This window comes from Lithobates pipiens, unplaced genomic scaffold (genome assembly GCF_037356315.1).
Source record: "Lithobates pipiens isolate NorthernLeopardFrog02 unplaced genomic scaffold, aLitPip1_a1.2 Scaffold_1, whole genome shotgun sequence".
Taxonomy (NCBI): Eukaryota; Metazoa; Chordata; class Amphibia; order Anura; family Ranidae; genus Lithobates; species Lithobates pipiens.
Window position 1 is genome coordinate 20,388,536 of NW_027507685.1, and position 24,991 is coordinate 20,413,526.

General features: G+C 46.9%; 1 protein-coding gene across 1 annotated transcript; it reads left to right on the top strand.

Moving 5' to 3' along the window:
- Positions 1–24,443, top strand: NKRF (NFKB repressing factor). The gene is made up of 3 exons (XM_077483449.1): positions 1–423; positions 10,723–10,847; positions 18,340–24,443. Exons 1-3 carry the CDS (start codon positions 26–28, stop codon positions 20,421–20,423), a joined length of 2,607 nt encoding a protein of 868 aa, XP_077339575.1. The 5' UTR covers positions 1–25; the 3' UTR covers positions 20,424–24,443.
- The last annotated feature ends 548 nt before the right edge of the window (positions 24,444–24,991 follow it).

A 24,991-nucleotide genomic window follows, 5' to 3' on the forward strand; every position in this document is an offset into this window, starting at 1 on the left:
TCCCATGTACAGGCGGTAAGACTCTATGGTTCCGTTCTCTTGTGGCCCTTCACCTCCTCTCCTTTATGGTCCAACTGTAGCGCCGTATAAGACGTCCGGTAATGGTGCGCCGGTATTTCCCATAGAGACGACACCGGTCTGGTGTGTGAGGAGAGGTGCGCTTCCAGCTGGAGAGAGTCGGGGCTCCCGCCGTATGGTGGGCCGGTCACCTGTGAGGAAAATGGCCGGACAGAGCGAGCACGGCCCCGGGGGGAGAAGGCCGGCGTGTCTGGAGGAGTTCCGCCAATACCATGAGAATGACAAGCAGTGGGGGGCCCGCCGAGAGTTCCTGGCCAAACACATCCACCTATACCCCGGGAGGAAGGTCGACCAACTCATCGCCCTGTCTGTGGTGTGGAGCAACATCGTGTTCATAGGAAACCGGTGAGAGCAGAGTCCCCACCCAATGACAAGTGTCTACGTCACATGTATCCCCCCCCCCCCATAATGATCGTGCCCACATCACATGTACCCCCCATGACAATCGTGCCCACATCACATGTACCCCCCATGACAATCGTGCCCACATCACATGTACCCCCCATGACAATCGTGCCCACGTCACATGTACTCCCCATGACAATCGTGCCCACGTCACATGTACTCCCCATGACAATCGTGCCCACGTCACATGTACTCCCCATGACAATCGTGCCCACATCACATGTACCCCCCATGACAATCGTGCCCACATCAAATGTACCCCCCCATGACAATCGTGCCCACATCAAATGTACCCCCCCATGACAATCGTGCCCACATCAAATGTACCCCCCCATGACAATCGTGCCCACATCAAATGTACCCCCCCCATGACAATCGTGCCCACATCAAATGTACCCCCCCATGACAATCGTGCCCACGTCACATGTACCCCCCATGACAATCGTGCCCACGTCACATGTACCCCCCATGACAATCGTGCCCACGTCACATGTACCCCCCATGACGATTTTGCTCATGTCACTTGTACTCCCCATGACATTCATGCACACATCACATGTACCCCCCCCCATTACGATCTTGTTCATGTCACGTGTACCCCCCCCCCCCCATGACGATCGTGCCAACATCACATGTACCCCCCCCCGCGATGGCGCCGCCCACGTCGCATGTACACCCCCCGCGATGGCGCCGCACACGTCGCATGTGCACCCCCCCCCCCCCCACGATGGCGCCGCCCACGTCGCATGTGCACCCCCCCCCACGATGGCGCCGCCCACGTCGCATGTGCACCCCCCCCCACGATGGCGCCGCCCACGTCGCATGTGCACCCCCCCCCCACGATGGCGCCGCCCACGTCGCATGTGCACCCCCCCCCCCACGATGGCGCCGCCCACGTCGCATGTGCACCCCCCCCCCCACGATGGCGCCGCCCACGTCGCATGTGCACCCCCCCCCACGATGGCGCCGCCCACGTCGCATGTGCACCCCCCCCCCACGATGGCGCCGCCCACGTCGCATGTGCACCCCCCCCCCACGATGGCGCCGCCCGCGTCGCATGTACACCCCCCCACGAACGCGTCGCATGTGCACCCCCCCACGATCGTGCAGCCCGCCCACGTCGCATGTACACCCCCCCACGATCGTGCCGCCCGCCCACGTCTCATGTACTCCCCCCCCCCCCCCCCCACGATCGTGCCGCCCGCCCACGTCGCATGTACACCCCCCCACGATCGTGCCGCCCGCCCAAGTCGCATGTACACCCCCCCCCCCACGATCGTGCCGCCCGCCCAAGTCGCATGTACACCCCCCCCCCCCACGATCGGGCCGCCCGCCCAAGTCGCGTGTACACCCCCCCCCACGATCGTGCCGCCCGCCCACGTCGCGTGTACACCCCCCCACGATCGTGCCTGCCGCCCACGTCGCGTGTACACCCCCCCCCCCCCCCCCCACGATCGTGCCTGCCGCCCACGTCGCGTGTACACCCCCCCCACGATCGTGCCTGCCGCCCACGTCGCGTGTACACCCCCCCCACGATCGTGCCTGCCGCCCACGTCGCGTGTACACCCCCCCCACGATCGTGCCTGCCGCCCACGTCGCGTGTACACCTCCCCCCACGATCGTGCCTGCCGCCCACGTCGCGTGTACACCTCCCCCCACGATCGTGCCTGCCGCCCACGTCGCGTGTACACCCCCCCCACGATCGTGCCTGCCGCCCACGTCGCGTGTACACCTCCCCCCACGATCGTGCCTGCCGCCCACGTCGCGTGTACACCTCCCCCCACGATCGTGCCTGCCGCCCACGTCGCGTGTACACCCCCCCACGATCGTGCCTGCCGCCCACGTCGCGTGTACACCCCCCCCCCACGATCGTGCCTGCCGCCCACGTCGCGTGTACACCCCCCCCCCACGATCGTGCCTGCCGCCCACGTCGCGTGTACACCCCCCCCCCCCACGATCGTGCCTGCCGCCCACGTCGCGTGTACACCCCCCCCCCCCGATCGTGCCTGCCGCCCACGTCGCGTGTACACCCCCCCCCCCCGATCGTGCCTGCCTCCCACGTCGCGTGTACACCCCCCCCCCCCCCGATCGTGCCTGCCGCCCACGTCGCGTGTACACCCCCCCCCCCCCCCCCCCACGATCGTGCCTGCCGCCCACGTCGCGTGTACACCCCCCCCACGATCGTGCCTGCCGCCCACGTCGCGTGTACACCCCCCCCCCCCCGATCGTGCCTGCCGCCCACGTCGCGTGTACACCCCCCCCCCCACGATCGTGCCTGCCGCCCACGTCGCGTGTACACCCCCCCCCACGATCGTGCCTGCCGCCCACGTCGCGTGTACACCCCCCCCCCCACGATCGTGCCTGCCGCCCACGTCGCGTGTACACCCCCCCCCCCCCACGATCGTGCCTGCCGCCCACGTCGCGTGTACACCCCCCCCCCCACGATCGTGCCTGCCGCCCACGTCGCGTGTACACCCCCCCCCCACGAACGTGCCTGCCGCCCACGTCGCGTGTACACCCCCCCCCCCCCACGATCGTGCCTGCCGCCCACGTCGCGTGTACACCCCCCCCCCACGATCGTGCCTGCCGCCCACGTCGCGTGTACACCCCCCCCACGATCGTGCCTGCCGCCCACGTCGCGTGTACACCCCCCCCCCACGATCGTGCCTGCCGCCCACGTCGCGTGTACACCCCCCCCACGATCGTGCCTGCCGCCCACGTCGCGTGTACACCCCCCCCCACGATCGTGCCTGCCGCCCACGTCGCGTATACCCCCCCCCACGATCGTGCCTGCCGCCCACGTCGCGTGTACACCCCCCCACGATCGTGCCTGCCGCCCACGTCGCGTGTACACCCCCACGATCGTGCCTGCCGCCCACGTCGCGTGTACACCCCCCCCCCCCCACGATCGTGCCTGCCGCCCACGTCGCGTGTACACCCCCCCCCACGATCGTGCCTGCCGCCCACGTCGCGTGTACACCCCCCCCCCCCCCCCACGATCGTGCCTGCCGCCCACGTCGCGTGTACACCCCCCCCCCCACGATCGTGCCTGCCGCCCACGTCGCGTGTACACCCCCCCCCCCCACGATCGTGCCTGCCGCCCACGTCGCGTGTACACCCCCCCCACGATCGTGCCTGCCGCCCACGTGGCGTGTACACCCCCCCCCACGATCGTGCCTGCCGCCCACGTGGCGTGTACACCCCCCCACGATCGTGCCTGCCGCCCACGTGGCGTGTACACCCCCCCCACGATCGTGCCTGCCGCCCACGTGGCGTGTACACCCCCCCCCCCACGATCGTGCCTGCCGCCCACGTGGCGTGTACACCCCCCCCACGATCGTGCCTGCCGCCCACGTGGCGTGTACACCCCCCCCCCACGATCGTGCCTGCCGCTCACGTGGCGTGTACACCCCCCCCCCACGATCGTGCCTGCCGCTCACGTGGCGTGTACACCCCCCCCCCCACGATCGTGCCTGCCGATCACGTCGCGTGTACACCCCCCCCCCACGATCGTGCCTGCCGATCACGTCGCGTGTACACCCCCCCCCCACGATCCTGCCTGCCGCTCACACCGCATGTACAAGCCCCACGATCGTGCCTACCGCTCACGTCGCATGTACACCCCCCCACGATCGTGACTAACAGACAGAAGAGATATACTGTATATACTATTGATCCGTGTGGCCAGCATAAGGCTCGGTACACACCTATTCAGCAATTTGCGTTTTTGCATTTATTTATTTTTCCCAAGTGTTCTTCCAGGACAGCCCTTGAGAGATGGAGCTCCTCCCATCGACACAGGAAACACATTGCCACAGTTCAAAAGGCGGTCCCTCAGGTCCCTGGTCAGTCATTTGTGTTTCCTCCGTCGGAGGAACATGTTGCCAGGAACCTGGAGGCCCCTCTCAGGGGCTGCCTGAGAACCTGCAAGCCTAAGGGACCGGGTCCTGGTTTATGGCTGCAGTTTGGGTCCATACCTTTTTTTCTTTGGCTCGGGTACCGTCCAGCTGAACCGGAGCAGACCCGTTACCCTCCTCTTTCCAGTGCCGAGGTGGCCAGGGGCAGAATGACGCCGGTTTCCCCCAGGAGTGGTGAGTGGAACCTTCCATCTTCCCTCCTCGTTGCAGGGGGTCGGAGACGCCGAGCGTTCACTTCCGGCGGAACCGCGTCATCACTGCGTGCCGAGACTTCCGGTTCCGGGTCTCTAAGGGTACAAGGAGGAGAGGGAGAGCCAGTGCTGTGCCTGTAAAGCCCGACCAGCGTCCAGCTATACCGGATTAGCGGCGGGATTCGGAGCGTCAGAGGGGGACCATGGAGGCTATTCCCCAGGATACTCCGGCGGAGACAGGCACCAGCCAAACCCAGGTAGGCTGCTGGGCATGCTATTACTCTGGTGGAGTGGTGGTGTTTGTAGGCTGGGCCCTGTAGTACCCCACGGTGGCGGTTCACTCACAGTGAGGTTGTTTGTTAGTGGTGATTCTAAGAGGGACATGGTGCTGACGCTAAGAAATCCTTTGTCTTCTTATTTTCAGGCTAAAGAGATGCCAAGGGAAGACAAGACAGGCCGCAAAAAGTGTCCTAATTGTGGGAATAGGTTGTCCTCTGGCTCTAACAAAGCCCTATGCAAGCAATGCATTGCAAGCTTGCTTAAATCTGAGGCAGATTCCCCTTTAGCAAAGTTTTTGGGCTCCTTTAAAGAGGAAATGGCGTCGACCTTTAAGTCCCTCCGGGAGTTAATCACTGACGTGGGATCAGCTGCAGCTGCCTCCACGAGTAAAACAACTATAATCTCATCACCATGCCTTACAACACCCAGCTCAGGGGAGCCCCGTATGGTCAGGGAGCCTAGCCCCACGTTGATTAGCCCCGAATCCTCTGACACTGACTCGGGTCAGGAAGAGGATCAAGCAGCATCTAAAGCCTCAAAATATAGATTATCTCTCGAGGAAGTAGATGAGCTAATGGGGGCTATCTATGATACGCTGGAAATTGAGGAGGAAGAAACTCAGTTATCCAGACATGATCAAATGTATGAGGCTCTGGGGAAAAAGAAAGCAAGGGTTTTTCCTATACATAAGGTGCTTTCTGACCTTGTCCTTAAGGAGTGGTCTGAACCAGACAAGAAGGTTTTCTTTCCTAAATCCCTTAAGAGAAGGTTCCCTTTTGATGAGAGCCCAGAGGCGGTCTGGAATAAAAATCCAAAACTAGACGCCCCTCTGTCCAAAATCTCAAAGCAGGCTGATCTGGCCTTTGAGGATATGGGCCACCTGAAAGATCCCATGGACAGGAGAACAGACATTGTCTTAAAGAGGGCCTGGGATGCCTCTATGGCAGGCTTAAAACCAGCTCTAGCCACTTCCTGTGTAGCTAGAAACCTGGAGTTCTGGTTATCGCAACTACAAGAACACTTAAAGGCAGGCACTCCTAGGGGGGAGCTTTTGAAATCTTTCCCTATGCTTTTTAAGGCCACCAGTTTCATCTCTGACGCCTCCACGGACTCCGTTAAATTTACGGCTAAATCTGCAGCACTTTCAGTGGCAGCAAGGAGGTCAGTATGGATGAAAACCTGGGGGGGAGACACGGCGTCTAAAACCCGCCTGTGCAGCGTCCCTTTTACAGGAGACTTAGTCTTCGGGCCTGAATTAGACTCCGCCTTAGAAAGGACGGCGGACAAATAGAAAACCTTTCCTGCAAAAAAGAAAAATTTTCAAAGAAAAATTTTTCGTCCCTTTAAGGAACCCTCTAAATCAGAGAAGAGTTCAACCCCCAAAAAACATTGGTCGGGACATAAAGGGAAAGGAAAAGGGGGCATACTGTTTAGCCGCCCCAATCAGGATCCCAAACCCCAGTGACGTCAGGGTTCCTGTGGGAGGAAGATTAAGCAAATTTCTTCCTCAATGGGAAGAGATAACCTCGAACGAGTTTGTCTTAAACATAATAAAAAGGGGTCATGCGCTGGAATTTCACAGCAACCCTCCTTCCAAGTTTCTGGTGACAAAGCTTCCAAGTCACTCAGAAAAGGCCAGGGCCTTACCTTTACTAATAGGGGAAATGGTAGATCAAGAAGTATTGACACCAGTCCCTATTCAGGAACAAGGGGACGGTTTTTACTCGCACATCTTTGTGGTAAGAAAACCGTCAGGGAGATTCAGACTAATTATGAACCTCCGTCCACTGAATCGCTCCATCCGTTACAAGAGATTTCGGATGGAGTCCATTTATTCCATAAAGAATCTCCTGCAGAAAGAGACATTTATGGCAACCCTGGACCTAAGGGATGCTTATCTGCACATTCCAATAAGGGAGGAATGCCAGAAATTCCTTCGGATGGCAGTGCAGATAGACACAAAGGTTTACCACTTTCAGTGCAGAGCACTTCCCTTCGGTCTATCATCCTCTCCGAGAATCTTTACCAAGGTTCTCGGAGAGGCTTTAGTTCCTCTGAGGCTTCAATCAGTCTCAATTATCCCCTACCTAGACGATCTGCTCCTAACAGCCCACTCAGAGAGTCGTCTTTCTCAGGACCTAGAATTGACTCAACTCAGTCTGAGTCGATTAGGGTGGATTGTCAGTCAGGAGAAATCCAAGACAACCCCAACACAGGAGATCCTGTATCTGGGGTACTGGATCAAGTCTGTAGATCAGAAAATTATACTGCCGGAAGAAAAGATTTTGAATCTGTGGCAGAGAATATCTTTTCTTCAATGCAGCCCCAAGTGTACGGTGAGGGAAGTAATGTCGGTCTTAGGTCTTATGACGGCAGCCATTCCAGCCGTACAATGGGCCAGGTTCCATCAAAGAGAACTTCAGGGTTTTCTGTTAGAACAATTAAAAGGCAGAGATCTGGAGGAGGAGGTATCGATCCCCTCAAGGGTAAAACGCTCCCTCTGGTGGTGGAAGGACAGGGAGAACCTAAACAAAGGGGTTCATTGGGTCCTTCCTATCACTTCAACACTAACAACGGATGCGAGCAGTTGGGGCTGGGGAGCCCACCTAGGCTCAAGCTGGGTCCAGGACAAGTGGACCCCGGAGGAGAAATGTTTCTCTTCCAATTGGAAAGAACTAACAGCAATCCTGAGAGCTGTTCTAGCTTTCCACACCGCAATACAGGGTCACCATCTACAAGTCCGTTCAGACAATACGACGGCTGTAGCATACATAAACAAACAAGGAGGAACCAGAAGTCCTCGTTTGATGTTGGTAGCCAGACGCATTCTCCAGTGGGCAGAAGCCAATCTGGAATCCATTTCTGCAGTTCACCTGAAAGGGGAGTTGAACAACAAGGCGGACTTCTTGAGTCGACAGAGGATTTCGAACCAAGAATGGTCCTTACACCCAGAGGCATTCAATCTCATAACAGCTCACTGGGGAGAACCAGAGGTAGACCTTTTTGCGAGCAGGAAAAATGCAAAGGTTCCCAATTTTTTCTCGCTAAACCCAGGAGATCAACCCCTGGCGGTAGATGCCTTGCAAACTCCATGGACTTTCAGTCTGGCGTATGCATTTCCCCCTCTTCATCTCATTCCGAGGGTCCTAGCAAGATTCCTCAAGGAAAAAACCTGTTTGATTCTAGTAGCACCTTTTTGGCCCAGGAGACCGTGGTTCACAACGTTGCTACAATTGACAGACTGTCCGCCTCTAAGACTTCCCTACAGACAGGACCTCCTGTCGCAGGGACCTCTTTACCATCCGCAGGTCGCCACACTGAAGCTGTCAGCGTGGTTACTGAGGAGGAAATCTTAAGGAGTAAGGGCCTGTCAGACGAGGTAATTGCGACCTTACTACAGAGTCGCAAACCAGTCACGAGAGCTATTTACAAAAAAGTCTGGAAAAAATTCAATAGCTGGCTGAATGGCCGGGACATAAATACGGCTAATATTCTACAGTTTTTACAGGAAGGTGTAAACAAGGGTTTAACCCTAAGTACTATTAAAGTACAGATAGCTGCCTTAAGTGTATACCTAGATGAACGCTTACAGGAAAATCCTTTTGTCGCTAGATTCTGTAAGGCAGTCGCTAGACGCAAGCCAGTCAGAATCACAAAAGTCCCATCCTGGGATTTAGCAGTTGTGCTAAAAGCTTTCTTGGGGTCACCCTTTGAGCCTATCTCAGAGGCCTCCCTAAGGCTTATTACCTTTAAGACAGTTCTCCTGGTGGCAATCACTTCAGCCCGTAGGGTCAGTGAAATCCAAGCACTTTCCATCAGGGAACCATTCCTACAGATCCTAGAAGACAGAGTCATTCTAAAGACAGACCCTGGGTTCTTACCAAAGGTAGCATCTAGTTTCCATAGGTCCCAAGATATTGTCCTCCCTTCATTTTGTCAAAATGCAGCAAATGAGAAAGAGGAACGTTTTCATTTATTGGATGTGAGGAGGTGTATTCTAGAATATCTTAAAATAACAAATCCATTCAGAATCTCAGACTCCCTTTTTGTCCTTTTTTCCGGACAGCGTAGGGGACAGAAAGCTTCAAAAGTAACCATAGCTAGATGGATTAGGCTAGCTATAGCAGAGGGGTATAAGGCCTTGAATAGAGATCCTCCTGAGGGTGTTAAAGCTCACTCAACAAGAGCGTTGTCTGCATCCTGGGCAGAAAGAGCTGGTGCCACCCCGGAGCAGGTATGTAAAGCAGCCACATGGTCAAGCTTTTCCACCTTTACAAGGCATTACCGACTGGACTTAATGTCTAGTCAGGATCAGGCCTTTGGGAGGAAAGTCCTCCAGGCCGTGGTCCCCCCCTAATCTGGTAAGTACTTGGGGATCCTCTCAAGGGCTGTCCTGGAAGAACACTTGGGAAAACTGGAGTTAGTACTTACCGGTAACTCCTTTTCCGGTGGTCTTCCAGGACAGCACGATCCCACCCTTTATTTGATTGTAGTGATGTACTAATGTTATTACCTGTTATGGTTTATATGTTTTTCAGTTCCATCCTTCGGTTCTTGGTGAATGACTGACCAGGGACCTGAGGGACCGCCTTTTGAACTGTGGCAATGTGTTTCCTGTGTCGATGGGAGGAGCTCCATCTCTCAAGGGCTGTCCTGGAAGACCACCGGAAAAGGAGTTACCGGTAAGTACTAACTCCAGTTTTTTTGTCAATTTGTTGGGCAGAATAAAAAACACAAATTGCTCCAAAAACGCATTATATGCTTCTCTATTGAAGTATATTGAACCAAAAAACGTGTCCCATAGGAAATCGTGTAAATGAACTGTAGTGCGTTTCTGCAAAAAACACATAGATGTGAACCAGGTCTAAGATGTTTAGTAACATAATGGGGTTAAAAAAACTAAAATGAGCCCTTTAGACCCCTTTCACACCAGGGCGTTTTGCAGGCGCTATAGCGTTAGAAATAGCGCCTGCAATACGCCCTAAAGAAGCTGCACCATTGTGTGTAGTGTGAAAGCCCCGAGGGCTTTCACACTACAGCGGTGCGCTGGCAGGACGTCAGAAAAAAGTCCTGCCAGCAGCTTCTTTGGAGCGGTGTGTTTACCGCTCCTCCACCGCTGCTGCCCATTGAAATCAATGGGGCAGCGCTGTAATGCCGCCGGCAAAACGCCGCTATTGCGGCGTATTGCCGGCGGTTTTAACCCTTTCGCAGCCGCTAGCGGGGGTAAAATCGCCCCGCTAGCGGCCGAAATGCGCCGCAAATCCGGCGGTAAAACGCCGCTAAAAATAGCGGCGTTTTACCGCCGACGCAAGGTGTGGTGTGAAAGGGGTCTCGTAGTGCAAAAAAAAAGCAGATAATCACTACTGTAAGGGGTTAATTTTTTTTACTGTAGAACAGTGAAAGTAATATTTACAGTGGCGGTTATTTGCTCTTTTTGTACTATAAAGGGCTAATTTTAGGTTTTTAACCCCATTATGTTACTGGCCGATTAATCGATTATGAAAATAGTAATCGATTAATTTCATAATCGATTAGTTGTTTCAGCCCTAGTCACATCCCTCCCATAACAACTGTGTACACGTCGCACATATCCCTCCCCAATGACGATCGTGCACATGTCAAATGTACCCCCCCCCTCCATGATTCTGCCCACGTGACTGGACCGACAGGACCATCGCGCCCATGTCACATGTTAACAAAAACGGCACCACAGGAATAATAATAATAAAAAAATAAAAAATGCATCTATTGAAGAAATCTTGCGTACACGCACGTACTCGGATCTGCCTAAAATGTGTGTAACAAACATAGCTGTGTATAATCCTCACATATATGATTTGTTTTGTCTCTAGTTATGGAGAGCAGCTAACAGAGAAAGTTCACCAGATGGCTGAGGGAATCGACATTGGAGAGGTGCCCTCTTATGAGCTTGTTCCTGGTGCCAAAGCTGCAAAAAGATCCAGTTCAACAGATGCAGGTAGGTTGGCTTGATCACTGCTTTTTAAATAATGTTTGGCATTCCATAGGTTCACCTTTTTGTGATTTGGCTGACATAACAGGGCAGTGGTTACTGGGAGTTAGAAACACTTCAATGCTCAAGCAACCCCTAGCAACTTCTGAAGGAACCACAAGGTTCCATGGGGAAAGTATGTCACCAGCACATCAAGGATCTCCAGAACGGGTCCAAAGCTTTATTCGCAGATCACATCATTGTTACAGAAGCAATGTTTCCAGGGACCCCTTCATCAGGCATGTGACAAAGTGCAGTCAGGAAAGAAAATGAATAAAAGAACCATCCACCAATCGGTGAGCATAGGATTGGCTCAGTCACGCCCCTTGACATCATATTGATGTCATAATCCCACCATACATAGGTTAGGGTAAGAAAAGGGGGAGAGGAAAAGAGAAAATTGACACTTTAATAGAACATGCAGATCTAAATAGATCAAGGTATACAACTGACCTGCTATAGCAGAGTAAAGTTATACAATGCCAATCCCACCATAATCACACTGTTTTTAAAAATGTGATGCAACAACCAGACATTCCAACTATAATAGCCATCCATATAGCCTGGAATACAGAGATCTAGGAAGGACAAACAGTGCCCTGTAAACATTCTTTACTGCTGTCTGCATCAGAATCCAGCAGGCAAGCATAGTCCCAGAGCTATTGTATACTGGTTACAATGAGCCAGTGGAGGTGTGCACACCATTTTCCAGTGGCATGTTCCGATGTGTGAATGCCTATTATGGTCATATTTATACAGTGGGCTGGCCACCAGTGTCATGGGAACGCTTGCTGCCAGTGCAGGCACTGAGTAAATTCTATCAGGAAGCAATGTAGGAATGGCACAGTGGCATGGCAAAACAGTGTGAGTATAACAGGTGATCGGGGTGATGAGAGGAAGGAGGGAAGATGTAACATGTATGTTTGCTAAGACTGAAAGAACAGAAATGGAGAATGCAAAAATGAAATGAAGACAAAAAAAAATGTATGAAAAAGATGAAACAAATAATGGGGGGGGGGGGGGGATTTAAATAAAATGTGAAAAACAAAAAATGAAAGTAGTAGCTAAAAAGCAAATATATAAAAATTATTAAAATATAAAAAAAAAAATACAGACCCCGATTGAGAAACCCTGCCATCAACAGATATATATTTCCAGAGAACAAAGGACAGAGATCATAAAATTCAGCTATGAAGCAGATGATATTCACCAACAATAATCACTTGTAAATAATGTATCCATGCACAAGTTAAAATGTTTGTCAAGGCAACATAAAAATACAGATGCAGTACATCTCTATACATTTCTCAATGTTTTGTTACGTAAAGACCCAGCGATTACAGAAAAATACCAATTGATGTGCTAGAAATGCACCGACTCTTAAATCCTGTTGTGAACTGAACAGGACACAGCATTTTTGTGGACTGAGGGGTGTCAGCCCTGCCTTGTTTTCTTTAGCTAAGTGATTGAATTGTTTTGTCCCTTCTAATGTGCACAAAATAAGCACTGATTGATCTGTATTCCAAGATAGAGATCCGGGAGCCTGGTAATCTTTCCCAATTCTTAACATAATCCTATGGGGTTTCTTTTAGAGATCACTAAATGCTTCCAAATGTATATTTAACTGACTGAAAGGAATCAACAGAAATTTCTTGTTAAGGTTTACATACCCGTTTTAAATATTCAAATACCCTGATTCTTACTGCTCACCCATGCTGTACCCGCTTTAGATCAGCAAGTGACATGGTCCAAGAGCTATGTACAGGGGATATAAAAAGTCCACACACCCCTGTTAAAATGTCAAGTTTCTGAATTAAACTTTGCAGAACTTTTTAATGTGACCTATAAACTTTACAACTCAGTTGAACAACAAACTGAAATCTTTTAGGTGGAGGGAAGTAAAAATAAAATAATATGGTTTAGGGCTGAAACAACTAATAGATTATGAAATTAATCGATTAATCGGCCAGTAACATAATGGGGTTAAAAAACTAAAATGAGCCTTTTAGGGTACAAAAAGGGCAAATAATCGCTACTGTAAATATTACTTTCACTGTTGCACAGTAAAAAAAAGTACCCCTTACAGTAGCAATTTGCTATTTTTGTACTACAAATGGCTATTTCTTTTATTTTTTTACCCCCCATTATGTTACTAAACGTCTTATGCCTGGTTCACACCTATGCGTTTTTCTGTGCTTTTTGCAGAAACGTACTACAGTTCATTTAACATTCACAGATATGCTTTTTTCAGCCGCTGCGTATTTGGAAAAGGTCAGGGACTTTTTTTTTTTTAAAGGAAAACGTGGTGCTTTTTTCTGGTTCAATAGACTTCAATGGATAAGCTGCAGAAAGGCATGTAATGCGTTTTTTGCTGAATTTTGTGTTTTTTTTTTTTTTATCTACCCAACAACAAATTTTCTCCACTTGATGATGACTATCTTCACTGTCTTCCATGGTATATGCCTTGGAAATGATTTTGTACCCTTCTCCTGACTGATACCTTTTAACAATGAGATCCCTCTGATGCTTTGGAAGCTTTTTGTGGACCATGGCTCTTGCTGTAGGATGCGACTACAAAAATATCAGGAAAGACCTACTAGAACAGCTAAACTTTTATTTGGGGTTAATTGGAGGCATTTTAAATGATGGGTGTGGACTCACTCCTATTTAGACACCTTTCACACTGGGGAGCTTTTCAGGCATTTTAGCACTAAAAAAATAGCGCCTGTAAAGCACCTCTCAAGCCAGCCCAGTGTAAAAGCTTGAGTGTTTTCATACTGGGGTGGTACACTTGGAGGACAGGAAAAAAGTGCTGCAAATAGCATCTTCGGGGCGATGCGGAATTGGTAAATACACCACTCCCAAAATGCCCTGCCCACTGAAATTATTGGGCAGCGCTGCCGAAGCACCTGCAAACCAGTTCAGCAGTGCCGCAACACGGTCGCTTTCGACCCTCTCTTCGGCCACTAGCGGGGGATAAAAGCGGCCAGCTAGTGGCCGCAAAAGCACTGCTATAACAGCAGTAAAGCGCTGCTAAAACTAGCGGCACTTTACCACTAACGCCCGCACCACCCCATTGTGAAAGGGGTCTTAATGTGAGTTTGAATGGGATTGCCTAATTCTGAACACGGTTGCATCCCCAGTTGTAAGAGGGTGTGCACACTTATGCAACCACATTATTTTATTTTTACTCCCTCCCTTTATCAAAGATTTCAGTTTTTCAACTGAGGTGGAAAAAGTTCTGAGATGATATCTTTGTCTCCTTTTTTTTACGTCTCAAAAACCTGATATTTTAACAGGGTGTGTAGACCTTTTTTTTTTTTTTTTTTGTTTTGTTACATTCACTGTACCTCTTTCATGGAAAAAGCCATCTTCCTGCAAGGTTATCCTACATCTGACAGGTTTACTTGATTAGTTACACTGTCTCATTGTTCATTAAGCCTTTATCTAGAAGCCACACTTCCTATATATTGCAATGAGAAGGGCTAAGTCTTAAAGAGCTGTGTCTAAGGTTAGTCATTTTTTTTTCTCTATATTTTAGTGCCTTCTCTATGCTATACACCAATAGTTTGGGATGCAGTAATGTGCTCAGGAGTACTGAGGAATTATTACTTTGTTTAAATGATTAGTAATTGTATTTTTCCTTTAATATTGGGAGTGAGGACTTATAAATACCTTGCTTTTAGAATGGCCAAACCTTTACTTCATAGCATTTTCTTGCGAATATTTTGGATACTTGGCACCTCAAGTACTCTTGCTATACTGTGAGACTTGGACATTGCAAAGGCCAGGAGTTATGAAGAAGATCCAGTAATTTTGGTATGGGTTGTAAAGTACATTATTCTGTATTTACGTTAAACGTTAAAGGAGAAGAACAGCCAAAGCTCGTTTTGTACTCCTGTGTCCCGTTTTCAGCAGAAAGTGGGCTGCAGTCTGCTCTCTGCTGACGTCACAGAAGTCGGTCCAGGCCTTGCTTTGGGATCTGTCGGATCCCTGGACTGATGCTCAGCTCAGCCTTTTAGCAAGCCACTGAGAGCCTGAGCCGGACATCCTTACTTCCTCCACAGCTCAGCACTCCAGTGACCAAGGAGAGGGCAGAGCAGCGAGTTGTGACTGAAAGTCTGCAGCTCACTGTTCACGGAGCTGTGAGAACCAATCGATCGGTGGTGTTCGATGGCTTGGTTCTCAGTGCAGAGGTGCCAGAGGACCGATACTGCATCCACCTAGTTTAGAATACATCTGCAAAAAAGGCGTAACCCATACCTTTTTTTTTTTTTTTTTTTTTTTTTTATGGCTTCAGGATTTAGAACATTAAAGATATAACAAAAAAAATCTTTCAAGAAAAATTAAGAACATTGTTAGGATGCATCTCTAACATCCAGCTCCACCACTATAACAGACAATTGCCCACTGTCCAAGTGTGTGTATCTATCAATCTATAGATCTATCACACACCTGTGCAAAAGTTTGTTGTAAGGTAAGTATGTTTAAAAATATGTATTTTAATTTTATTATTTACAAAATGGAAAGAGTGATCAGAAGAAAAATCTAAATCAAATCAATATTTGCTGTGAATACCTTTTTGGCTTCAACTCGGCATCAATTCTTACACTTGCACACTTTGTACACTTGCACAAAATCGAGGATTTTGTAGGATTAGAGTCAGCTGTATGATTAACCAGTTATACCAAGCAGGTGCAAATGATCATCAATTTCATATGTAGGTTGAAACAGTCATTACTTGAAACAGAAACCGCTGTGTAGGAGGCTTAAAACTGAGTGAGGCATGGCCAAGGTCTGCTACTAAGATGAGGTTGTGGAAGATAGCCTCATGTCACAGCTCATACACCCACCATAGCAAGACTGAGCACTGTAACAAGAGTAGTTATACTGCATCAATGAGTTCTCTCCCAGGCAGAGTTTAAAAAAGACTGGGCTTTCAAGATGTGCAGTTCAAGCCCTTTTTTGAAGCTCAAAGTAATAGGCAAGCTTGAAGACCATAGACGCAGTGGTCAGTCAAGGAAACTTAATGCAGTAGATGACGCATGCTTACCTACCTTTTGACATTGGAATATGTCCAGCAGTGCCATCACTACAGAACTGGCGGAAACCAGTAAGACCCAGGTACGTCCATCTATTCTCAATAGAAGGCTTGCCAGAAAGTCATACCTCTTATGTGGAAATAAGGCTAATCGATGCAACCCCTTAAGATAACAAAGTAAAACGTACATTGTTTTGGAGTGAAAACTGAGTTCTCTTTTGACACCACCTCCAGCTATTACTGGCACTTTAAATCTTTGCTAAATGCCAATGGAGGCTGTGATGCAGCATATTGCTTGCATTTGCAAGCGCTCATTGGTCAGTACTGATCATGTGACTGCACTAACCAATGAGAGTGCTCATTGTTCACATTATACTGTTACACCGCCCCCAGTGCTGTGTAGTGATGTTTTAAAGTGTTGGATCGTTATACCAGCTAGCGTGGACCACAGAAGATGGGGAGCACATATGTTACATGCAACGAGGAGCAGAGGGGTGGGTGGGTTATGGTGTGTGTGTGTGTGTTTACCTTTTTCACACAAAAAAAAGGTGAACTAACCCTTTAATGACAAGGGTATTTCCAAATAAAAAAAAGCCCATAGTGGAAATGTAAAAACTGCTTTGATCCATAAGGGGTATATGGGTACAAGACCCTGCTTTTGACTGTTTCAGGTGTGCCGATAGAATTGGAGAGGTCTGAAAATGGAGTTGATGGTAATTCAATTATTGTCCCAGCTTCTAAGGTATATGGTGTGTTTATTGAACTAGTTGTGGTCTCTATCAACCAGTTCTCAAACAATTTGCATGCTTTCCTGTGCAATGTAAGGAACCTTAAAACAAACCTATCAGCATAGAAATATGGGAAAGATCAGTAGCTGGAGCGGCAAGAGGGTCAGAGGGTACTTGAGGTCTGTTTCCTACCTTTTTTTTTTTTTTTTTTTTTTTTTTACCTGTCTGGCTTTATGCATTGTCTTCCACCATCTGGGTATGCAGCGTGTGGAGGCAGCTTACCTGTTATACCCTGGCACCTTTTGCTTAAAGCAGAATTAAACCTAAATGATCACCCCCTCATTCCTGCAATGCAATGGTTAATTTCGCACTGGCTTTTGTCATATTCTCCCCAGCTACTTCTTAGTGCTGGGTTTTTGGCCACTTGCGTGGTCTGGAATTGATGTCATCCCAGACATGCTCACAGGAGTTCATCATTTTAGCATAGCCAGAGTTTGCCAGGAATGTAAGCTGAGCTGCGTATGCACGGGCCAGTGTGCATTCAATTGAAGACTTGCGAGTAAGCCAATAAGGGTTTGCAGAAGAGACGGTTTTCTGAAATAAAGAGCTGCCCGCTCGCAGTTTAGAAACGTTAAATCCTTTCACCACAAGCCTGAACAATTATAATAAAGTACTACGTTTTTAGCTTTGTGCAGTGTCTTATTTGAAGTAGTGAAAGGTTTATAATGGATAAGAGTCTTTTAAAAGTTACATGATCTACGTTAAAAGCATGATTTGACAGTGAGGGACCAAATTACTGTCTGTAACGGGAATTTTTCCTAATTGGTAATTAGGAAACTATTTTAAATACTTCATGATTGTGGCATTGCATGTTGTGATTTTTCTGTTAGACTTGTTATAATATGCAGTGTTGCTTTTATATCAATGATTCTCTTCAACATATTTAACTTTTTTTTTTTTTTTTTAACGTTTTTATTTCCCCAAAAAAATAATTGTAAAATTTTCCAATGCACAAACATTGTCTTGTTCAGCACAATTATACATATTTCTCATGTAGGTGATAGCCAGAAGTCTCTAGTCGATTATAAAGACTGTTACAATATAGCAATACAGTAGATCTTTTGTGGTATCAATATATCATTTACTATTATACAGATTTGAAGAGAATGAGCTGTCTGGTACAGGTCCGGTAGGGTGGCACGTGAAAGGAGGAGATGTGCTCTGCAGTGTTACACACGTGTTGTATTAAGCCAACGGTCCCAGACTTTGGTATATTTTGCAGAGTACCATCTATTAATGTAGATACATTTTTTTTTTTATAGGGCAATGTGTTATTGTCAGTTTTCTAGTCAGATAATCTAGGGGGAACCTGTCTCATCCAGAGTGTTGTGTGTTTTTTTTTTATTTATTTATTTATTTTTTTATTAAATCAGATAATTTTTATTGAACAAACAAAAAACAACTTTTTATCCATCTTACAAAACAAAACCTATATGTGTGAGGACACATAGGGATCAGTATTACATGACCGTTCGGTCTGGAATGTCACTTATTCATACAATATTACATGTACCGACATAATCAGAAATAAAGGTATGATATGGTTACTATATGTATGATTCTGTCATCCAGAGTTTAGCAATAGTTTTCTGGGCTACATATTTAATTTTTTTTTTAACTTGCTTTTCAGATGGGCAACCTTCAAAGAAAAAGTTTGGACCACGGCCTCGTTTTGAACCTGTGCATTTTGTAGTCAGCACAGTGGAGGAAGACAAAGCTTTCCAAAAAACACGAGAAACCAATACAAACCTGGACAGACAGACAGAGTGGGACAGTATTTGTCCCTCAAATGCCAAGTCGCAAGCGTCTGCTGTGTATACTACGATCAGTGACCATTCAGATGCAGAAGAGCACACTGAAACAGAGTTGAGTTGTCATCCCTATATATATGACCCAAATGACACAGATGATCAGAATAAAAATGACTCTGTCAATTTTATGACTAAAATGGAACAAGACTATTCGGCAAAATTTGAATCTCACTATTCATCTTTGGGCAAAGATTTTCGGTCTAATGTTCTTGATAGTTGGACAGGTGTAAGCCAGCAAGGGAGAAAAGGAATTGGTTTTGTAAAGCCACCGAAAAAGACAGGCAGGACTGGAATTGAAAGGCAAAGTGGTGCAAACAATTTCATGGCTCGTGCAGGAAATTCTGTAGATAAACCGGGCACTATTAAGCAACTTTCTGCAATTGTGAAACAAAATTTAGTAAATCCCAAAATGACTTCAGATAGCAGACACATTAACTTCACCCATGTATTAACGCAGAGCATTCAGGCATGTAAAACCAATCCAGAATATATTTATGCACCTATTAAAGACCTTCCACCTGGCAGTGTCCCAAAACATAAGAGAATCCCACCTGATGGCTATGCTTGTGAGGTCAGGTACCAAGATGTGTACTTAGCTACTGGATATTCCTGGAGCAAAATTGGGGCAAGAGATCGAGCTGCTGAATTAGCCATACAGCTTTTACAGAAGCCTTTAGTGGATGTTGCCACTGTTCAACGGAAGTGTGGACGTGGTTATCGCGATGATACAGTGGCTTGCTCAACTGACATTCGTTTGAATGACCTCCCCCCAGCGCTAAAGCAAGATGATGCTTTTTTAAATGACAGTGGTCAGTCAAGCCAACATTTTTCTGAGGCAACTAAAGGTACTTCATCCAGACCATGGTCAGAGTTCATCCTTACGGAAAATGCTTGTGATGCAATTGGCATTCTGAACAATTCGGCTACTTTCAACAAAATGACAGTTGATTACAAGTATGACATGATGTCCAATAATATGTGGCGTTGCTGTGTGTATGTTCAAGATCATTTTATAGCTGAAGGATTTGGTAATAAAAAAAGCAGCAAGCATACAGCAGCTGAGTTGGCAGTAAAAATGCTAAAATCGATGCAACCTAACATGCAAAGGGCCAATAATGCAGAAAGCGCAGGCAATAGTCTTTCAAAAGAGCTGAAAGACATTGTGGTCTATGAAAATGCCTCAAATCCTGTATGTACATTAAACGACACTGCTCAGTTTAATAAGGTTGGCATAGAATATGTCTTTGAGAGGACATCCGGACTGGATTGGAAGTGTAAGGTATTCATAGGACAACAGTTTGTAGCAGAAGCTGTTGGTATTAAGAAAACTGTAAAGCATGATGCTGCACACGCAGCTGTGGAGGCTTTGAAGAGGACCCAGCCTGTGGTGGTTAACAATCTGAAAAGGGGTCCGGCTGAAGATGTAATTTCTCGAAATCGGATCAGAGGGTTGTCAAACGAGGATGCATACAAACAGCAAATCAAAGAGGACAATATTGGAAACCAGCTCCTACGAAAGATGGGCTGGACTGGTGGAGGTTTGGGAAAAGGAGGAGAAGGAATAGCTGAACCTATTTCTGTAAAAGAGCAGTTTAGTCGGGAGGGGCTTGGCTTAATGACAACTAACCAAAAGATCACCAAGAGAGACATTGAACAGATGATAAGAAATTATGCCGCCTCTTGTAATCAGGATGATCTAACGTTCTCCAGGGAGCTGACCAATGAGGAAAGAAAATACATTCATCAGATAGCTCAAAAATACGGTCTCAAAAGCAAGTCCCATGGACAAGGCACTGAGAGATTTCTGGTTGTAAGTAGGAAAAGAAGCAGACAAGATCTGATACTTCAGCTTAAACAAGAAGGCCAGGTTGGATCTTATGCGCTTGTTATGCCTGAAAATTGACTTTGTGTTCAATTTAAGGTTATACCTGTATACAAAGGAGCACAGTGTATAAGAACTGAATAAACGGTCCCTACTTATTTTTACTTTACTGATTAAAAATAAAAGACTTCTTATGTCTGTAGAAAAACAGCCAGTGACCTTGATTAAAAACTCCCCACTCAGTGAATGTGGGGGAGGGTAAGTTTGGTGTCTAAATTTGAAATCTATATATCCTCTTTGTTAATATTCTGTTTTCTTCCACCTTGCCTACTGGGGGTTGTACGACTCAGAGAATTCTCTGGTAAATCTGTTGCTCAGGTTTAGGAAGATGGAAGGGACCAGCAAAATGTGTGGTACAGGACATTCCGATAAAAACATAGTAAGATCGTTTCGCACCAGACTCCACTGAAACCTGTTAAAATGGCATTTGTTTCTCAAACGGGGAACCCTAATGGACTCCTTTTGTTTATGTTGCATATGTTATTTATTATGGAAAAAACTTTTTTATTTTATGGTTGAAAGACAACTGAGTTTTTATTTTCTGCATGGCTTGTTCTACAGATCTCTGCTTCTTGTTTTTAAGTGTATCTAAAGCCTAAACTTCTCCACTGTCTCTTCGTCTTGATACATTTTTATTGAATGTTTTAAACACACAATGGGGCAGCATGGTACAGAACAATGAGAGAGACTGCACAACACTAGCTGGAGAGCAAGCAAATTATATCAGGGGGGCATGGTTTAGGAGGAGTTCAAGGCTGAGGTCATTTACATTCCTCTCCACCTGTTGAGCTAGTGGTGTGCAATGTGTATAATGCTTCACTGCTTTCTGGATCAAGCATAAGACAGCATGCACCCATACACTGCAGCGAGACACTGGATTCTTTACCACCAGAGAACCTTGCAATGCACTAAGTATTTACAAGGTATTGTCAGTACAGAACAATGATACAAAATGTAATGCTTCCTATTAAGAATTGTTACAAAATTGCTCTCCTTAAAATGTGAAACATTTTATAGATTCTGTAGGGAGGCGCCCCTTGGGTCTCTATCATTTAGACAAATCTCAATGTTCCCTAAGGTAATGAAAAGGGACGGAGATGTCTTTGTATGAGATTGGCCAAAATTAAAAGTGAGGAACCAGGTATGAGTAGAAAAAAGAAGGGTTGTTGTTATAGAGGGCTCTAGAGAGGTTTTTTTTTTGGGGGGGGGGGGGGGGGGGGTAGGTATTGTCCTGTTTGGGCCCTTGCTAAGATCCAACAATTCTGCACTGTATCTTAACTAAGAAGAAAATTACAAAATACCACTATTTCATTATCAAAGGAAAACTGGCCCAAAATTCGAAAAAAAGAAAGCTATAGCTGTATATTTGTACGCCATTACCATGTACTACCACCAGAAAAACCCTGCAAAATAAATTCTACTCTTGACAATTGTGGCAATACCACATATGGCAGATATGGCTTGTTCACAAGTGCATCAATACTCTGTGTTTATTCAGCATTTTTAAAGCCTCATAACCTCCTTTCAATGCCAGCCATGAATATTGCAATGGGCACTAAACAGTCCTGTTCACACAAGAGTGGCAGCGTTGTATTTGTGTCATGTTAAAAATTAAGCAGCAAGTCACTTTCATGAGGCATCAGCGCTTGTCAGCTGCCTTCATTGATTTCAATAGTAATGCTCTATAACTGCACCTATAGCATTTATGGTGTGCTAGTGAAACAGTTTTATATATGTGATAGCTGGGCACCAAGGGAGACAGTGCACTGGGAAGTAATGGAGAACTAGGACAGAGCAGCTTCAGTTATTTCCTGGTTGTACTGAACAACTGTGTGGTAACACAACGGCCTCAACCTAACTCCATCTGGGCCATGCCCCCCCCAAACATGTTTTTCCTAACCCACAGGGTTTAGTCCCCTTTATAGAGAATTCACAAAATGCTTGCTGTCACACCACAACCTAACCATGCCTCACAGTAGATAATTTCCTCTACTTCACTTTCCCTTTAAGTACTTCCTACTAGAAAAGCAACCCTTTCATTTATCAAGAATGCTTGAAGTTTTTTCAGTGCTTCATAAATACAACAAAACATGTCATAAATGCTATAGGTGCGTTAATGAGCATGGCTTTGTTCGTCAACACACGTATGAACGAGCCCTTAAGGTTAAAACCTAACTCCATGTTTACTGTGCCTTTTTAAAGAGTTCATTTGGGTCAGCTTGGCCCAAACAAACTATTTAAAGGCACATAAAAACATGGATTGGGCTTTCAATTACATGGCAACTTCTGTTTGTGACTGCATTGTATTACAGACATCAAAAAAGCTCCCAGCTCTTCACTAAAATGTGCTATCATGATTTCTTCAATTAAGTTTCTTAAAAGTGGTTTTTTTTTAAAGCGTTTTTTTCAAGCTCTACATGGCGAACAACAGTAGTTAAAAAGGAGCACCGGGCTCCTTCAGAAAAAATTAAGTCAGCAGGTATTACTGTAGCTGCTGACTTTTAAGATAAGGACACTTCAGAGATCCTGTGATGTCCTCACCCAAGCCGATTCTTCAATTGGCTTCGGGTGCAGGCACCAGCATTTCTACCAAGGGAGGCGGGAAGTGAAGCCTTGCGGCTTCACAGCCTGTTTCCTACTGCACATGCATGAGTCACGGTGCCCCTTGTAAATGGTCCCATAGTCATGTGGGACCTGGGGGAAGGGCAAACTTTCAGTTTTCCACGGCAATCTGAGCCAGATATGGGAATGGGTACCTGTTAAAACCAGGTACCCGCTTCCCCCCAAAAAAGTGCCAAATGTGGCAGCAGAGGGCAGAATGCTAAAAACAAGTGGAGCTTCTTCTTTTGGGGAGTTTTAAGCTATTCCTCACTTAAAAAAGAATGTTCGCTCATCTGGAAGGTAAGCTGTGTATAGCTAGTTTTACTTATGTATTTTTATACGATTTTTAGAGCTATGTGGTATAATACTGTACTCATTGTAAAATCATTTTCTTGGAGTCCATTGAAGGTTACAATAAGTAATTTGGGCAATTTTGGAAGAAAACCTGTTGGAGTGTGCAAAAGACTTGGGACGGGCGTAGGTTCACCTTCCCGCAGGACAATGACCCTAAACATACAGCCAGAGCTACAATGGAATGGTTTAGATCAGACTTTCTCAACCTTTTCAACATGGAGGAGCCAAACCCTTGAAATAGCCTTTTGGTCTCAGGGAACCCCTGTTAAAAATGTCTATACCAGTGATGGCGAACCTTGGCACCCCAGATGTTTTGGAACTACATTTCCCATGATGCTCAACTACACTGCAGAGTGCATGAGCATCATGGGAAATGTAGTTCCAAAACATCTGGGGTGCCAAGGTTCGCCATCACTGGTCTATACCTACAATTCCTGATACATTGGTGTGATGGTCAGTGGAAGAGTGCTTCTTGTCACTGGGAACTTATCTGAGAGGCAAAGAATTGTCATTGCTCAAGGAACCCCTAGCAACTATTGGAGGAACCCTGGTTTAGATCAAAGCATATTCATGTGTTAGAATGGCCCAGTCAAAGTCCAGACCTAAATCCAACTGAGAATCTGTGGCAAGACAGATGCTCTTCATCCAATCTGACAGAGCTTGAGCTATTTTTCAAAGAATGGGCAAAAATGTCACTCTATACATGTGCAAAGCTGGTAGAGACATGCCCAAAAAGACTTGCAGCTGTAATTGCAGCGAAAGGCGGTTCTACAAAGTATTGACGCAGGTGGGCTGAATACAAATGCACACCACACGTTTCACATATTTATTTGTAAAAAATGTTGAAAACAATTTATAATTTTCCTTCCTCTTCACAATTATGTGCCACTTTGTGTTGGTCTGTCACATAAAATCCCAATAAAATAGATTTACGTTTTTTGTTGTAACAAGACAAAATGTGGAAAATTTCAAGGGGTATGGATACTTTTTCAAGGCACTGTATGTATATTTTGATGGCCAAAAGAGAAAAGTTTCCTTAGTGTTAATAAACCCATAACAGTAAAATCGGTCTGTATATGCAGTAAAGCATGTTTGTTTGTTTGTTTTTTTTTTTTTTTTTTGTTTGTTTTTTCTTGGAAGGGTGCGTGTGATTGGCACAGGGCCAATCAGCACTGTCCAGACAGAGTGTCGGAAGTCCTGCAGCTTCAAAGGACAATCGGAGGAGAATGAAAATTCCTCCTTCAAGCTTTAACCAGTGCTCAGCTGAACACTGATATGTCACAAGACTGCTATATACTGCTGATGAGAAAAGGTATTTAGCAGTTTATAGTTTCATGTTCTGTGTACTGTAGGAGAGCAGATATAGTGAATGCAGGGTCCCGGGTTCAGTAAGCCTTTTCACACTAACTGTGTGCCTGCGTTTAGCGGTAAATCGGCGTTAGTTTTGCAGAGGTGGTTTGTAGGTGCTTCGCAGCCACTGCCCATTGATTTCAATGGGCAGGGGAGCTTTAGGAATGGTGTATACACTGCTCCTAAAGCGTCCCAAAGATGCTGCTTGCTGGACTTTTTTTTTTTTAACGTTCTGCCAGCACAGCGCCCCAGTGTAAAAGTACTCTGGCGTTCACACTGCGACT

Coding starts and splice junctions, on each gene's coding strand:
- NKRF (XM_077483449.1), top strand. CDS start 26: ATGGTTCCGTTCTCTTGTGGCCCTTCACCTCCTCTCCTTTATGGTCCA. Junction 424..10,722: donor ATCGTGTTCATAGGAAACCG/GTGAGAGCAGAG, acceptor TTTTGTCTCTAG/TTATGGAGAGCAGCTAACAG. Junction 10,848..18,339: donor ATCCAGTTCAACAGATGCAG/GTAGGTTGGCTT, acceptor CTTGCTTTTCAG/ATGGGCAACCTTCAAAGAAA.